The sequence below is a fragment of the Trichoplusia ni genome, chromosome 16 (assembly GCF_003590095.1).
Source record: "Trichoplusia ni isolate ovarian cell line Hi5 chromosome 16, tn1, whole genome shotgun sequence".
Classification (NCBI taxonomy): domain Eukaryota; kingdom Metazoa; phylum Arthropoda; class Insecta; order Lepidoptera; family Noctuidae; genus Trichoplusia; species Trichoplusia ni.
The window spans coordinates 6,788,600-6,806,404 of NC_039493.1; the positions used below are offsets into that span (position 1 = coordinate 6,788,600).

General features: G+C 39.3%; 2 protein-coding genes across 3 annotated transcripts; one reads left to right on the forward strand and one right to left on the reverse strand.

The window, feature by feature from the left end:
* Nucleotides 1–24: 24 nt before the first annotated feature.
* Nucleotides 25–7,383, forward strand: LOC113502054 (mitochondrial intermediate peptidase). 2 transcript variants are annotated; one of them, XM_026883431.1, is made up of 12 exons: nucleotides 25–166; nucleotides 962–1,120; nucleotides 1,402–1,661; nucleotides 2,072–2,323; nucleotides 2,787–2,975; nucleotides 3,432–3,748; nucleotides 3,827–3,990; nucleotides 4,643–4,864; nucleotides 5,222–5,335; nucleotides 5,449–5,571; nucleotides 5,868–6,050; nucleotides 6,391–6,513. In XM_026883431.1, exons 2-12 carry the CDS (start codon nucleotides 980–982, stop codon nucleotides 6,511–6,513), a joined length of 2,088 nt encoding a protein of 695 aa, XP_026739232.1. In that variant the 5' UTR covers nucleotides 25–166; nucleotides 962–979. The 2 variants fall into 2 exon arrangements, with proteins under 2 accessions (XP_026739232.1, XP_026739233.1); XM_026883432.1 differs by lacking the exon at nucleotides 25–166 and having other exon boundaries at nucleotides 980–1,120; nucleotides 6,391–7,383.
* Nucleotides 7,384–8,394: 1,011 nt separating this feature from the next.
* On the reverse strand, nucleotides 8,395–17,206 carry LOC113502053 (cullin-4A). The gene is made up of 14 exons (XM_026883430.1): nucleotides 16,810–17,206; nucleotides 16,588–16,730; nucleotides 14,983–15,203; nucleotides 14,495–14,683; nucleotides 13,867–14,013; nucleotides 13,389–13,575; nucleotides 12,895–13,087; nucleotides 12,124–12,260; nucleotides 11,496–11,660; nucleotides 10,915–11,136; nucleotides 10,534–10,641; nucleotides 10,098–10,268; nucleotides 9,660–9,812; nucleotides 8,395–9,337 (listed from the first exon to the last, which is right to left on the reverse strand). The coding sequence occupies exons 1-14, from the start codon at nucleotides 17,057–17,059 to the stop codon at nucleotides 9,242–9,244; spliced, it is 2,382 nt and encodes a 793-aa protein (XP_026739231.1). The 5' UTR covers nucleotides 17,060–17,206; the 3' UTR covers nucleotides 8,395–9,241.
* Nucleotides 17,207–17,805: the final 599 nt, after the last annotated feature.

The window sequence follows — 17,805 nt, forward strand, 5'->3', positions numbered from 1 at the left end:
AGTCAAAAGTTCAAGAGCTACGAGGAATCCGTGTAAATGTGAAAGGGGGTTTGAGCTATGGGAATGATATTTTTTCGTTAATAAGTCCTTGTTTATATGTACTTTGCTTTCAAACTCTATTCTCAATCAACTGTTAAACAATTACTAGAGCATTTTACAAAATTAGGTAAGTTATTATCTCATACAACCTACGCTTTTTAGAATGCCAAATCGGTAAACAAATATGATTCTGCAATAACTGTTTAACATTTTATGACCTTGCGGTATCGGAATGTTCCGATATTATTGCTATTCTCATTAAGAGTTCAATTAATTCCTCTCATATTGTTTAAGCATAATGTGTCCCGTTAATTTTGTGGATCTTTCTAATTTAGGCTTTAGTGGTTCGTGATAAAATGTATTTTTGTATGCTAAAAAGGTATACTGATGCAACGTAGTATTAGATTGTCGGAACCGAAAATTACATTAAGTTTCACTACTTATGTGAAGAAACTAATCCAATAAGGTTGTATAATGTTCCACATGTTATGTGGAATATTGCTTCTATAGACTGTTATTCCTTCTGACTCTGTTATATGTATGGCAGTGGTTTAATTCACCAGTATATTGTCTCTTTCTGTTAGGAGATAGAAAAAAGTTATATACCCCAATGTATATTATTACTTAATTAGCTAAAAACTATCAACACATGTTTGCCAAACCACTTAGTGTTAATTTAACTATATTTAAGTTCACCTTATGTACCACAATAGTACATGAAAGTTTAAATAAATATTACGGCTTGTAATTTAGCAAATCTAACAAGAGCTAGATACTAGTCAGGCTGAATTGAAACCACACATGTGCCATTGGTGCAACAGGGATGGTCAAATCTTGCTTCTCAAATGTGGAAGAGAATTAACCAATTTTAAATGTAACTATTTAATTCAAACCTCATTTTGAATACTATTACTTGTTCCAGGTTTCTAACACACTCAAAATGAAATTCCTAAAATCATGGATGAGGCATGGTCGTAGGAAGAAGCTGGCAAGGTGTGTCAGCACCTGGTCCCCATTGGCAACTGCCTTCAACACCAGGCCGACAACCAGGCCTATGTTTGATTCTTTGAGGGAAAGAACAGTAAGTCGCTTATGAGTACCCCTAAAATTAAATATTAACAGCATTACCAGTCCAAAACGTTTTTGGATTAATGCTGAATGGTAAAGGAAACCGTATAATCAAAGACTATAAAACCTTGGTGGTTATATTCTCTTTGCGTATAATATATAAATTACCATATTTAACTGATTGTTTTGCCTACCGTCTACATTGATCTCAGTAAACTCTTTCAATTTGTAACTTGCTATTAATTTTATTCGTAGTTAAAAAATCCAGTTTTTGCATTTTAAATTTATTTCTAGGGTCTCTTTAATAAACCAGAGCTAACGAGTTTCGAAGGCTTCTACACAATGAAAGAGCAGGCAATAGCTTCGACTGACCGTTTAATAGAGGAAGCTACGTCAAACCCCACTCGTCCTATGATAGAAATATTTGATGAGCTCTCGGACACACTGTGTAAAGTGGCTGATCTAGCCGAGTTTGTGAGGATCGCACATCCGCAGTCACATTTCGCGAGCGCTGCTGAAGATGCCTGCATAAGTGTTAGTGGTGTGGTGGAAAAGTAAGTCATGATCACATGTTTTTCTCTAAAGTTTAGCGTTGTGGATCAATCCCCGCGTTGTTGTTGCTTTGAATACGTAAGGAAATGAATATTCCTTAATGCGGGTATATTTTAAAAAAACACATCTCTGAATTGTCTGGAAGAATTGACAATTTTGCGCCTGAAATCACTCCGCTCGCGTCGAATTCCCGTCCCATAGGGCTTTGAGAGTGAGGTAAAGGAGAGGGCTCCTGTGCTATGCTCACGGTTATGCTCTATTATATTTTTACGTTGTTATTGTTTTAAAACACTTGCCGCCATGGCGGAAATTAGTCGAGACATTCTCAGTCTGAAGATTAAGCACAAATGATTCGCTCTATGGCTATCTATATCTTTAATCTATTATAAAATACTTTCAACCTATCACACAGGTTAAATACTCATAAAGGTTTATACGAAGCTCTAAGGGACTCAGTGAAGAATGGCACATCAGGTGACCAGCATTTAGCCGAGCTATTCCTATTTGACTTCGAGCAGAGCGGCATACAGTTAGCGGAAGAGCGTCGACGGCGTGTCGTGTCACTCAATGATCTGATACTACAAACTGGACAACGCTTCATGGCTGGTGCTGCGAAGCCGAGGAGAGTTCCACGGTCTATTGTACCATCGAATGTAAGACAATTGTGAGTATGTTTTATGTATTTATTATAAATAAATATTTAGAGCGATTGACGATGCTATTGGTTTGTGAAATGGATATTTCGTTCGTTTACACAGAATAGAAATGGCAGCTGGGTATGAACAGTAGAAATCTTTTTAATCCGTCAGATAGATAGTGAGAAATAATAGACGCGTAAGATTGCCTTTATCTGAACAAAAACTGTTAATGTCTAACTGCTTTAAAGTTTCGGACAGGAAGCTTGTGAAACGCATAATTTCATTTACAAAAGTTCACCTTAGTTTGATTAATATGATAAAAGAAGAAACTCGTGTCCATTACTGTTCATTAAACTGAATTAGTATACCCATTGCAAAAAAGTCTAAGTGAAAATAAAATTAATTCACGACAAAAACACAAATCTCAATATTTATTATAATTATTAGCACAGTTATTAAATAGTGGGCTAAAGTGCCGATATATTTTAGCTTTAGCAGTGAAGGTGACGACATAATAGTGAGCGGCGTGTACGCGGAGTGCGGGGAGGCGGCAGCGCGAGAGGCCGCCTACAAGCTGTACCTAGCACCGGACCAACACCAGGACAACCTGCTGACGACGACGCTAGACGCCAGGCATCAGATGGCGTCCATATGCGGCTTTCAGTGTTACGCTGACAGGTACTTATGTTGTAATTGAATGTAGCTGCAATTAAAAGGAGAATATCTGTTTAATATTGTAACCTTTAAATGTACCACCGTGGGTTTAGACCTCTCCCTGGATAAGAGATTGTCATCATCATTAACTTCAGCCTATATTTGCTTTTTTTCTGGATGTAGGCCTCTTCCATATCTTTCAATATCCGGCCGTCTTGTGCCCTCTGCAACCAGTCCTGTCCTACGTGTCCCTTGATCCTCCAGCCGAGCGGTCTGGTGTTTGCGCGCGGTCTCCATTTTATTAGACGTCTAGTCCACCGACTGGGTTCCTAGCACGCGATAAGTACTTCCCATCTCCAATTTTGCTCGGCATATTGTGGACATATCATCCAAATAGTTTTCAAAATAACTCATATGATTGTCGTGAAATTATCTGTTGTTTTTTTTTAACTCTTAGCTTTATCCAGCCTTATTTTTCAGAGCAATAAAAGCAAGTACAATGGAAACATCATCAAATGTGCGCCAGTTCCTCGATATCCTCTCAGACAATTTACACGACCGAGCCAAAATGGACTTCGACGCTATGCTTAAAATGAAGAAACAGGAGACTCCCTACCAGGACAGACTGATGTGTTGGGACACGCCTTACTTCACCCACAAGGCGAAGACACAGCTCCTCAATGTAGCTAACTCGGACTTCAGTCCGTATTTCTCGTTAGGCGGTTGTATGGAGGGACTTAACATGCTGTGTGAAGAACTATATGGTATAAGTTTGAAATCAGAAGAAATGTTGCCAGGTATTTTTGCTTTTAGAGAACATTTTTTTACCGTTCTTCAAATGTGATGTCTTAACTCATATATTGTTTGGTATCCAGGCGAGTCATGGTCCCCGGACGTGTACAAGCTAGCCGTAGTGCACGAGTCCGAAGGCCTGCTGGGCTACATATACTGCGACCTGTACGAGCGTCCCGGTAAGCCCCACCAGGACTGCCACTTCACGATACAGGGTGGCAAGCAGTTGCCTGATGGCAGTTATCAGGTATGTCCGAGTATTGCTTCAAAATAGATGAACTGTCCAACTAATATTATAAACACGAAAGTTTATATGTATGGATGTTAGTTCCTCTTTTACGTAAAAGACGCTGAACGAATTTAGCTTAGAATCCGAAGCTGTGCTTCGGATTAAATATACCATATTTTTAATTTACTGTGTATTGATAAGTTGTGTGCATTCATTTTGGACATAAGAGTTTTGGTCAAACTATTACCAACATGTAAAATTAGAGACTATTTCATGAACGTATGTGGCGGCTTATTGTTAATTAAACCTACCTCTTCTCATTGTAAATTTCAATGCTGATAATGGTACCAAACGTTAAGCTAAGATCCCACTTAGGAAATTGATGTGTATGTTGTATTTTTAGTTTGTTAATAGGTAGGTTTTCGATGTGATTTGTCTCTCAAATTTTACATTTGTGTTATTTTGTAAATGAGAATTAGCATTCCTCATGTCAATACGGATTTTACATGTTCAATAAAGTGAAGGACCAGATTATATGTTTAGAGTGTTGTGTGCCTTGTTCGCTCTACGAGTGCGGGGAGAGGGGAGGTTTCGTCGACGGCCGCAGTCATCGCTGTCGTTAGTTAGCATGTCACTCGCCAGCTCTTCACCTGGGCACCTCCCTCCGTAGAACCCGATAGTGGTGGTGATGCTGTCGCTGGGCGGCGGGCACCGCGGCGGGCCGGCGCTGCTGTCGGCGGGCGGCGTGGACAACCTGTTCCACGAGCTGGGCCACGCGCTGCACTCCATGCTGGGCCGGCCGCCGCACCAGCACGTGGCCGGGACACGCTGCGCCACCGACCTGGCAGAGGTGCCCTCCGTGCTCATGGAGTACTTCGCCAGCAGCCCGCAGGTACTTATCCGTTCTTTTTTAACCCAGGGACTTTCACTAGCTTGGGATTAGGACAGGTATGCCTTCTACCAGCTGCAACGAACGGAGTCCTTTCCTATAAATGCTGCCGGGACCAGGATAGATAATCCAACTGGACGTGCCAGTTCGAATACTGTACTTCTGTATTTTGACCTTGATTTACGATCGGTAAGAAATAACAATGTTAAAGAAATCGAACTGAGTACCTTATATGCGTACCAAAATTTACTCGATACACGATTGGTTGTACTACGCCTGTGCTGTATTGTACACATTCTGCCTCTCTAGACTACATATAAAAAACAAATCATAATTTCTCATTTCTGTCACACATTGCAGGTTATTCGTCGTTTCGCCCGTCACTTCCAGACCCGGGAGCCGATGCCGGAAGATATGTTGCACAGGCTCTGCGCATCCAAGTATCTGTTCGGTGCCAGTGAGATGCAACTACAGGTACGGTACCTTTCATTAATCATAAAATTCTTCAAATACCGATATAACTAGACTTATATGGTGTTGGTTTAGGTGGAATTAATCGCTATTATTTTTTGTATGTTGCATTGTAGGTGTTCTACTCGGCGTTAGACCAGCACTACCACGGGCCGAACGCGTCATTCGGCGGCCGAACTACAGATGTACTGAAGCAGGTGCAGAAACAGTACTACGGACTTCCCTATGTTGAGAATACAGTGAGTGCTTTACATATTATTTCTCGTGTTTACTTTATATCCTTAATTCCCACATAAATCATATAAATTTGTTACAAATTTCGAGATTATAACCTTGCCAGAGGCAATTGAAATATTGAATACACCACTTTTCAACTCCAAGATATCAATTGCAAGATGGAGAAAATCCTGGATATGGAATTTTGTTTTTGGGTATTTCCAATCTTGGAACCAGTTAAAAAGTCAAGCCTTTTTTATACAGACAAATAATATCGCCTCATAAGCAAAAAGCTTTTACAACATTTCGCTTCCCTTAGGCCTGGCAGCATCGCTTCAGCCACCTGATCGGTTACGGAGCCAAGTACTACTCGTACTTAATATCTCGCGGCATCGCGTGGAGCGTGTGGCACAAGTACTTCGAGAAGGACCCGCTGTCGCGCTCCGCTGGCGACAAGCTGAGGCAGGGACTGCTGCGGTACGGCGGGGCTAGGCCGCCTAAGGTAACCGGGATTCCGCCCTTTCATCATCATCCTCGACCTTTATTCGTCCACTGCTGGACACAGGCCTCCCCAATTGCACTCCATCGAGATCTGTCTTCGACTGCTCGCATTCCACCCCTTATAGTTATTGCATGACTAAAGATCACCTTATTGGCTACTACTTGGATCCATTTAGATCTATGTCGAGTAGAAAACTTCCTTTAGATTACAACGATATTGATGGAAAAGAACCTTTGTTATGTCCTTTCAAATTATAAACCTTACATTCATTGCCCGCTTGTTTTCTTAGGTATCCTCAGACTAATAAGCATAAATATGCTAAAGACAATATTTCTCCTAGATGCTGCTACGCGAATACTTAGATGAGGAGATAACCCCAAACAAGCTGGCCACCGCGCTCGCCGAGGAGTTAGACTACCACAAGGACCAACTCGACACAGTGTTCAGAATGCTTGACAAATGACGTGCATAACACCTTGTAAATACATGATACAGTTCAGATTAAGGCGAGAAATCTGACATCTTACTTTTAGATGATACCCTGGAACTGAAAGATCAATCACGTAAACTCGTGCTGTGATTGGCTGTTATCTTAAAGTCAGTCCTCACGTTCTGCTCTAGAAAAGATTTTATTGGACGTGACGGAATCGGGGTTAGTGTTCTTGCTTCGTAAAACGCTTTTATGCGAGTTTAACTGCTTATTTTTGAGGCTTGACAAAGCATTTATAACTAACATATCAGCATCACTTGACTACCCATATGTTTTCCTCTCTTCTCAATTTTAGCTGGCTTTGTTACATTGCCTCGCATCGAGGCTTTATCGAATTTTGTTCCAATATTGGATAATCTCCCATTGTCCTTCACTTTGTCAGATCACTGATTCAAAGACTTGTTTATTGATGCTTCCATTGTACAAAAAACTACTGTTTTATTGTTAACTACCTGGCTGATATTAGTGTGAGAATATATTCAGTATTGATGTAACTTAAATAAAATGTCTTCCTGATAGTTCTTTTTTACTACGTTACAAAAGTGTTATATTTTATTTTATCCCTGTATATAATGTTAAATGTTACGTTAAATTATTTTGTAGTATATTTATGACGGTTCTTCAGTATTAGGCAGTTTAATAGTTTGCAACAGATATTTCTTCTTCCATTCAAGTTGTGCGAGAATAAAATACGAAATAATTTTAGATTTATGCAAGTCGGGTACCCTAACATTTGCACTGCACACCTATCTTTCTACCTTTAAGTAGTAAATTGTATATAGTTGGACATTTCTTGCCTATTGTAAATACAGAGAAGGACAAAAATAAAACGTTGATAGAAAATTATAAATAGTTTTAATTAGTGATCCCTCCAGAAACTGACGTGTAATAACAAACACAACCCGGATATCACGACACAAAACAAAGTCTAAACTTATTGAAACTTGTGATACACGTGTCTTACTAACGACAGTACATAAACATATAAGTGACTTCGTTCTATCGTAGTACTGTAAGGCTAGCCTGAACATTTACACCCAGTATTCAAATACCTTTAAGGTAATAAGTAAATAACAATACTCCAATAGAGCGAACCCGATAGATCTGAAGCTCACAAGGACAAACTGAGATAGAACAACATAATGGACGACATCACATGTTACTTATATCCAATTGACAATTTTAATCATTACGTTCATATAAAATTAGTAAGTAAATCACATATTACTAGCTCGCATGACTAAAAGATCTCAATTTTTAAATAAATATTAAATTGAATGGAACTAATGAAATAATTATAGCGTATCTTGCTGACAATAACTAGTCCGTTTCAAGAGGAGGGGACTCGATTCTCTAATATCACACTTTATAATTCTAATGTGTAATTATATATAGCGTAAGAGTCGGGACGCAGAACGCAATACCTCTTTTCAGCCCTCCGAGGCCTCGGAAAGAAGAAAAGCTTTCTACTCTCAAAGTTAAATCTTATCTGTCTTATTCACTTTGGTGTATCGATATTGAAATGTCTTTCAATATTTATTTCACCATGCTTTCTTTAGAAAGCGTTACCTGGTCATGATAATAGGGATGATGACTTTTATGTCCGACGTATAGACTAAAAACAAATTTTAGACATGTTATGTAACCGCATGACGTCACGATTTAGTACATATTTTTGCTTCATTAGCCCTACTTCTGAAGATCGAATTCCATACTCATAACTTTACTTACAAAACGTTTAATATTTTTTTATAATCTGATAAACGGACGCTGTCATCATACCTCTTTGAGCGCAGAATAATTCGAGTATAGGACGAGTTAATACAAATTAATTAGCAAATAACACGTCCTGCGATATACTTAGTGGAAAGTCGCCCGCCATTACGGGAACGTTGTTAAAATATATGAGAACGAAGACGCTAGTTTGTCACTCGTTTATAAGATAAAACTATTTTTCAAACTGCAAGAGGGAGGAAAATTACCAGTGAAGTTGAGACAGATGGCATTACATTAGCTTTTTACACCAACAAATCAGTACATATCTATTACCAAATTTATCAAAAACCATGTACTGAACTATTAATACATTACGTATAGTAAAATGTATTCATTCTATCGTAGGCTGTCAAAAAGCTGACTGAATAATGCCATACTATAACAACGCTTATTGTAATGTATGCGAATCAAATTCTTATCGGCAGTGTTGAATTATTGTAAGCTTTACGTTCCTGCTCGATCGGTGAGGGCCGGCGGTCTATGTACAGCAGTTTGCGACGCGAGGGTTCCGTTTACACTAAGACACAATGGCACTACACCTTGTTAAACAAAAATGTTTGTAAGTAAAAGGCGGTGTTGTGAATAACCTTATTTTCCGCCTATAAATATAATTTAACCACATTGGGCTAAGCGAAATGTCTTCATAAATGATAATCACTCCGCTTAGTAGAAAGATTGCTTGACCAAATAGAAGTTTATTAGCCATACCTGCTGTTTGGCTGTTAATCTTTTATCCAATCGCATTAGTTGACTCATGCGTAAAGTTCAGTGAAGTACACTTTAAAAAATCAGTGTTAGATCGTCAGAAATAGATGAAAAGATGAACATATTCAGCAGTTAGACATTTATTAGTATCAATAAGTGCGTGTGTCGTAGTGTGAACGTGTCGCCCAGCGCGTGTGTTGTCGGCCTTGCTGGGCCAGTATTACGCGACGTAGTTGTACTGGTTGGGGTTGTCCTTGTCTCGCTCCATGTAGTCCCGGTCGATGAGTGACTCTATGCGCTTTTTGAGGTCTGCCGGCTGTGAGAAAAAAGTATCTATTAGTTCCTTGCTCAAGTTGAGATGCTAAACTATGAAATCTTGTCGAAATTTTAAATTACTTGGTGTCACATTACAAAACTAGCCTAAGCCTACCTGTCTACAAGAGTGGATTGAGACAGGTGGGGAACCTAAGAAACACGCAACCAATAGGGTTGCATGATATTAGAGGATACATTTATGCAATGCTATATTGGCCTCCGTTTCTTCTTTCAGCAGCCTAGCTCTGCTTCAATGGCTAGGATAAGTTGCCAATACATTGTTGAACATAAATATAGCAGTAGTGAGTATGAGTAGAGGTAACCTTGACGGGGAACTTGAGCTGGTTGTAGAGCTCTGAGATGAGCAGGTTGTGTGAGAGGGCTTTACGCATCTTCATGACGCGCACGATGGCGGCGTCGATCTGGTACTGCCGGTCCTGGAACACGCGCTCCTCGGTCGCCTTCTGCTCCTCGCTCTGCACAAGTCAATAATTAAGTTAGGTTTTCGTTCATAAGAATGTGAAAATATACAAAGTTGATGTGGAATATGTTGGTTTGTTATATTTAAAAAGTTTGTGTAATGGTGGAGAGTTTTTTGTAGTAAACTGTAGTTGCTTTGCTACGTAGAGGTGGTTAGAAAGCTAACATATGCTTAGGGAGTGGGAGATTACATACTGCTTTCATAGAAATCAATCATTTTCAATAGCTTTTATCACACGAAGATAGACTAGTATTTATAACAATGTTGTTGTTCGACTCACGGTCTCCTTCATCTGTATCTGGTTGATCTTGATGCGGAACAGCTTGTTGGTGAAGTCGTGGTTGAAGGCGAAGTGGTCGGCGTCCCGCACCTCGCGGCCGCGCGGCGCCTTGCTGAGCACGCGCGCCTTGCCGCACGCCAGCGACTGCAGCGTGCGCCGCAGCTCGCCCTCCTGCGGGGAACACTGTACGTTAGTCTATACCCTTACACTATCGTGGTATACTTGCACTGCGTAGCTAACTTAAACCATATGTTTCATCACTTTCATCACTACAGCTTTTGAACTAAACGAAAAGCGACAAGTAGCGCTTTTTAACATGTCGTCTTACTCCGCTATAGACAAATTTTCAGTCAAAAAAATTGTTCCCATACTTTCACAAAATAGTGGTGATTTTCAAAACATTCCTACTTTCCAGTGTATATTCGTAAGGACTAACCTCAATGTTAGTAGCAGTCTTAATGTCCTCGAAAGAGAGATTGTCTCCGTCGTTGAAGAGCAGCAGCACGAGCGCCTGGAACAGCGACACCTGCAGCTCCTTGTTACCCTGGAACACCATACACATGAGTTATAGGATGAGAGTACTGAGAAACAATCAGTTATGTGTGAGGGAAAGTTGACTGGTACACTGTAGGTTGCACTTTTGGCAAAAATAGAAAATCGTTATATCACGCTTATTTTTTTTTTGTACATAAATCGGTGGGGCAATGAGAGCAGCGTCTAATGCTAAAATTAGATTGATTTGTGAATTGATGCGAGTGTGATTTTGTAAATTAGACGGTAGATCTGCGTCAGTTAGTTTGTTGTAGTTAGCGGTGACCTGTGTGAAGTGCGCCCTGAGCACGCAGTGTCCGAGCGTGGCCTGCCACTGCAGCTTGCGGCCGGAGTGCTTGGCCAGGTAGAACTTGGAGAAGTGGTCCTGGTGGCGCGTGAGCTCGGCCGGCAGCCGCACGTCCACGGGCGGGTAGCTCGGCCAGAAGCCCATCGTCAGGATGTACACGCTCAGCTCCAGACCCACGCCGTCAGACGACGCCGCCAGGTGCTACACAACGGAACAGGCATTACAACATCAATCTAACAAAAAATATCTTACTAACGAACCTGCAATCGCACGTACGTTAAACCAAGAGTGTGACACGCCAAGCATTGTCATACAGAATAAACAGAAAAACAAATAAAGAGAATAATGCACAAAGTTGTCACCGTATAGTCTGAAAAACATATTTTCTGTGATGACGTTTCTATCAATTTTGTGGAGAATGCTTGCGCCTGAGACGCGCTTTTTTGTTTTTCCCACCCCTTAAACATGTTCACATACCTTCTTTAATCGTTGGTAACAATATAATAATATATCTGGACTCCAAAGCAACAAAAATATACTACAGAACTACCCTTCCATACCTGCTTATAAGTGATATTGATGTCTTTAGAAAGCTCCATGTCTTTGAACATGCCCTCCAGCTTGCAGGTGAACCCGCCGCCACACTCCTGCTTCAGTTTGCTCAGCATCGACTTCTCCGCGTCTACTGACGCCGACTTGCCAACTAACAGCCTCTTGGCTAAGTCCTGTAGATAAACAAAAAAATAACATATAATCATGCGGAAATTATTTTGAAATAAATAACTTAGAATATATAGCAATGCACATTAAGTCACAAGTTACCGCCAGCAAAGAATTATAATGAATGAGAATATAATGAAATATAATGAGAATTATACTGTCGCTGAACGACCTGATGCTGCGGCTACGCGCGGCTGGATGTCAGTTATAGCTGCGAAAACACTCCCCTTCTTAAATGAAGTCGGATAAAATTAATCTGTATTAATCCAGAACCGTCAGAAACCTCCATTGCATCGAAATCGGTCTAGCCGTTTGGGCATAAAGATTACATCTTTATCAAACATACACACATACAACTACAAGCAACTTAATGCAATTAAAATAGTAACACGACCATATTTGCTAAATCATTTTAAACAACTCTAGTTGATGCTTTGCACTAATACAATAATATTTCATGTTACGAACCTTTTTGTAGAAAGCTTCGAACACGTCCTTGCCGTGTATAAACCGGAACAGGACCATGATCTTATCTAGTAAACGTTCTAACTCTTCCTCCGTGGCCTCCTTGTTGCCGGCGCGGAGTTTCACGTCCACGAATTTGGCTGGAAAGAAGCATTATAATATTATGTGTTTAAATTAAAATGTATGGGTACTGCCTTTGTTTAGATGTTGACTTTATACATATCGGTTAATCTGTAGCGAAGTTTAATTAAAAGTATTTAAATGTTAGAACCTTTTAAAGAACAAATTTACCTAGTTCCATTAATAAATCTGCACGTTTTTTTTTACTTATTCCTTAACCAAAGTGAAAATCCATTTATTCAAAATAGGCTACAAAGTAGCACTTATTGAATGACAAAGTTACACAGACAGCTCCCCGTATGGCCAACTCTTTATCAGACTGCAGGCGATTTCTAAAGCATTGAAGTCACATGCACAAGATTTTTTTATAGCACAATGGCGTCATTACGTCGTACTTTATCGAATAGGTATCTTAAAATAGTCAATTTCCAACATGTAACAGTCTCAATTGCCCTAAGAAATTTAATTCAAATGTCAACATTCGCATTCTTCTAAGAATTTTGCCAATACAATATATGATAGTGTGTGTTCCGCCGATTCATCATCAGCCTAGCCTTTTCCCAACTATGTTGAGGTCGGCTTAATTTACAAAGTGTACAAAACTATTTTTAATTTCTTAATTTACGACTTAATTTTAAAGTTATTGGTCCTCACCTATAAGTTCCGCGGGTTTATTCTGTCGCTGGTTGATGAAGTACTCAAAGGCCTCTCGCATAGAATACAGGAACTTGTCGTTCCTCTGGAAGCAGGTGTTGACCACGTGGTCGAGCTGCTCTTTGAATTCCAACAGCTCGGCCACCATCGTCTTGTCGCGCTCCGGTTCTATTACTATCGTGCGGCCTTTTTTCTGTTGAGGTTAATGTTGATTGTTAGACGGGTAGGTGTTTTTATGATTAAATTGTTAGCTGTTTGTCTTGAGAAAATGATGAATGAAGCTCCCAAGATTTTTTTTGAACATGTTGTCTAGATAATTAAATACTTAAAAGCTCTGTTTTATGAAAACAATTTTTGTTGTGCCATAGTAAACACTAGGCAAGCAATTGAACAGCATCAAACAATTGAACAATATTCTAATCTTGAGCCATTGCACAAGGATATTGTTCAACATAGGTAGTAGGTATTATTAGGCATAGGTATGTATAGCATACCTTAATATAAGCATTGAAGTGGTTGCAGAGTTCGCTGAGCCCGTCCTTGACCCTGGAGAAGAGCGCGTACAGCGTGGTGAGGTCGGGCAGGCGCGGGCCGTCCATGAGCGACTCCAGGCCCTTGCCCAGGATGCCCGCCAGGTGCTCGCTCAGCAGCTGGCGCTCGATCGTGTGGATCAGCTGCCATCTGCACATGAGGACTATTAGGCACGGAAACTAGTCGATTGTATACTATGTGTCTAAGTTGTTGCGAAAATAAATACAATTTCAAAATGATTGGGAGATGTGGGGGAGCTATAAAAGCAAGTTACAAGAAAAGTGGTCCAAAATTCTGATTTGTTGATATGATAAAATCATTTAGCATCTTCCATTCTTTGTTACAGAAATAAAGAACTTGTTTTTATATTGATCTTTCGCCTATACCATCTGGACAAAAAAACACCAGCATGAAGCAAAATACTTAAAACATAAATCATACTTAGTAGAGGGGTCTAGATAGTGCAGCAGCCTCTCGTTCTCCTCCCGCAGCCGCTTCTCGACATGCGCCAGGTACTGCGGCACGGCCAGCTCGCGCATCAGCCGCTGCCCCTCCGCCGCGTACAGACGCTCCGTCGCCTGCAGGAATCTATCAAACACAGGTGATTACAAACTGAGTATCATCATCGTAAGACCATATTCGTCCACTGCTAGACAGGCCTGCCGAATTATACGCCATCTGTAGTATTCTAGTCTAGCTTTCTCATATAGGAGGTCTAGGATGTTAGCAAAACCTATCCATGATAAAGACATGTAAAAACGAAATGCATAACTTTTAATAACGAGTTAAGAGCACAGCATGCTCACTACCCGAGGCGAAGATGGCTTTGTCAAATTGTGTGTGCTCAAATATTGGTAATTCGTTAATACGCCTTCTTTATCGCTAGGCGGGGGAATCCTCATGGACACCCACCTCCTCGGGGGAGGAAGCGGCTAGTCAAGACTCTTACTGGCTAAAGAGCTCCCACATTTAGCAATTCAACACGCACTGTAACCAAACGCCCTGAACACAATCATCTATTTGTAACTTAAGTCTGTCTACATAACTACATCATTGTGTTATAGCTTACTTATGTTCAAAAGCATCTTGATAGATCTGCAGATCGGACAACATCCGCAGCAGGCTCTTCAAGAGTGAGATGTCGACGGAGTCTCCGCCGCGCTCCCGCTCTATGAGCAGCAGCAGGCCGTCCACCGTCCGCGTCTGGACTAATGTGTTCATTGCTATGTGGTGACGGAATAAGTCTAGGCCCATGTCCCTGGAATATGAATATTGATTTAAGATAATGTCCTACGTTGTGGTATGTACTTAGTACTTAAAACTTTTTTTAATACAACCATTGATGGTAATAACAAATAATCATCAGTAACAATAATAACTATTATTGAATTATTTTGCCTTCATTTCATTAATCAGGGATTTCTCTTCTTTGTAGCATTAACCCGTAAATGTCGAATGAAACTGAATCCGGAAGACGAGGATGAGAATTACTAATATCAGAAGCCACAGTGATCAGTGTGATCACATTATGCAGTTAAATATTTAAGTAAAACTCACCATAAAGAATGTATGCTAGGGTTCTGTAGTACATAGGTGCGGTCTAGGTATAAGAAGATGCTTCGGATCATGATCATCTGGCGGCAGTGCGCGCGCCAGCAGTCGTCCATGCGCTTCAGGAACACCTGCCGGTCCATGCTCTCCGACAGGAACTGCTCTATGTTTGCCTTCACATGGGCCTCCACTAAGTTTGTTAGGTTCACGTATAGTTGTGACGCCATCTATAATAAATAGGAGAAATGTTGATGAAAAACATTTAAATATACTTTGATGAAAATTTACAGTAAGGTTTTTACCATCTCAGATTTTTTTGTTTTTTGAAAAGTCTTCCTGATGAATTAGAACATTAAAATGGAACATGTGTTATAAGATTACAGTTTAAGTTAATATATTATAACAACATTGTGTAACACAAAAAATACCAATTACATTATGACAACAATTGAAAAGCCAGTGCTTCACTTGAGTGCCACCACAGTGCTTGAATTTGATTCTGGTTGGTTTGACATCATGTCCTTAAAGTCACATAACCAGCTCTTATCTAAACCAGGGTTAGGATCTATATAATTCTATCAAGACTCTCAACTTACTTGCACAATGTACATTATATTGTAATGTAAAAACAACATACAATAAACATCAGAATACTAATTAAGTTTTGTTTGTTAATATGTTGTTCATTGTTTTTCAATAATGTTTATTTGTAGTAAGTGTTAAGTGTTAGGCCTAAACAATTAATCAACTGCATTGTTTTATAGATTGTAAAATCTGGCATTATTTAAATGCATGTCAAAGATTACTTTATAATTTATTTTAGTCCATTACTCAATAAATAGAGCAAAGGTACAACGGGATTTAATCAAACAGAACAGTTTATTGAAACTGAAAAAATAATGTTGTTAAAATCATTATTTCATGTAGTTACAGATTAAACACAACAGAATCATTCAGAACATTAATATTGGCTGAATGGGGTATCTCAGAGCCTATCTTTTCATTTAAAAATATCATCATGTGCAGCACAAGTTAGCTACAGAATGTAGCTGGTGTTGCAAGTTAATTATGTGGCACATAGTTTAGACCTTAACAAAATCAGGATATTGTGATACTGGGCTGTCTTAAACTTGAGTATGCTGCATGCAGCAATATGCTGTATATTGCATTATTAACATTTAACGGAACAAGGTCTATTGTCCATAAATAATCCACTAAATAGATGTGTTGTCAAGCTACATAGAGATGCAATAATCGCTATATATTTGAACTTTGGATTTATTGTAAATATTTACTATTTTGCAATCCAATATGCATTTATCCAATATGAATAAATGTATGAATGTTTACGTCAACAATGTTTGTTTACAATCATTGCATTTAGTAACAAAAATGTACCCTATCCATATTTAATACCAAAATTGTTATAATTAGAAGTCAACTTATTTTTCCTGATGCACATGACCTTTGGAAGATTCCATCGCTCAGTCATAAATCTTATTAAGCTTCACTTGTTTAAAATATTGATTTTTATTATCTTTTGAGTATAACTATAAAAATAACACAAGTTATACAGTATGGGTGCTAGTTTGAGTGGTATGCTAGTGTCACCTTATGACTACACATGTTCTCCACCGCCTGGTACAGCTCCTCCAGGGAGTACGCGATCGCCTTCGACGTCTGGATGGCGATCACCGCCTCCCGCAGCTTGTCCCATGTTGTCTCTTGATAGTTTTCCGGAAGGTTCGGCTTACCTGAAAACAATGCCCAGCCATTACCTATGCAGATGTCAAATAGGTTATGATTACGACGAAGATAATATCGTAAACACACTTCTGAAATTTTTTATAACCAATTTCTTGGTCGTTGCACCAGGCTTGTTCATTGATGACGACGTCATCTTTATAGTCCCATTCGAGTTGGGAGTTAGTAAGGAAAAGTTTGATTTCTTCTCATTGGCACTCATCTCGTCGGATTTTGTTCTTTTATTATTGCACTGTTCGCTGATGTGAAGAGAACGTTTTCTACTCTGATTGTTACCGCCCTCCTCGGCCAAAACTGGCGTTTTAGCTATACCCGACATAAGAAAGCATGATATGGCCGCAGCCACAACACTATTTATTACGATTACCACTAATTAATTAGAAATACAAATAAAAATAGAAGCAATCAGTCGGTAGTTTACTAGAATCACCACCATTACGATGAGTTTTAAAATTTCCGTGATAGAGGGCGCAGGTGTAGCAGTAAATGTCATTGATGCAACGTCAAAAAACCAGAATGTCTATTTTATGATCTGATACGAGAGTTTAGTCAATTACTTATAGCTGAATAAACTGTTACTTTTTGCAAATAAATAATGATCCATTTATTTTTTCTTTATGAATAAATCATTCTTGCCAAATGACTAAAATATTCGATCAGGTTTGTATAATCATACTCCGATCGTTTTACAACACAGACCTCGTCTAAGCTGCGCTAATTTACTATTATAAATCCTCATATATATGTAAATAAATTCTGCGTAATTTTTTAACATTGAACATAGTACAATTAAAATTATATTTTAGTCTGTGGTACATCGTAGCAAAATCTTGGTGGAAAGAGATTGCTAGCGTTAGGTAATAATTTACCACTGACACTACAGATGGCACTACTTGTGACAAATTGTTCTTTTTTGCGTCTTTACAATGTTATACAGTTTTAATGTATTTTTAACCATTTATAATAACCTAAAAAAAGAACTTTGCAGGTTAGTCAATATATAATATATCGATATAGTCAGAGTATGTAGGTGGTTTAGCGGTCAGTCCCGGTTGGGCGACGGAA

Bases quoted from the DNA above. Each gene is read 5' to 3' on its own strand.
- LOC113502054 (XM_026883431.1), top strand. From the start codon at position 980: ATGAAATTCCTAAAATCATGGATGAGGCATGGTCGTAGGAAGAAGCTG. The intron at 2,324-2,786 runs GTGAGTATGTTT...GATATATTTTAG, and splicing joins CCATCGAATGTAAGACAATT to CTTTAGCAGTGAAGGTGACG. The intron at 3,991-4,642 runs GTATGTCCGAGT...CTCCCTCCGTAG, and splicing joins TGCCTGATGGCAGTTATCAG to AACCCGATAGTGGTGGTGAT.
- LOC113502053 (XM_026883430.1), bottom strand. From the start codon at position 17,059: ATGTCGGGTATAGCTAAAACGCCAGTTTTGGCCGAGGAGGGCGGTAAC. The intron at 15,204-16,587 runs GTGACACTAGCA...TATTTATTATAG, and splicing joins AGAACATGTGTAGTCATAAG to ATGGCGTCACAACTATACGT. The intron at 10,269-10,533 runs GTTAGTCCTTAC...TGTTCCCCGCAG, and splicing joins AGACTGCTACTAACATTGAG to GAGGGCGAGCTGCGGCGCAC.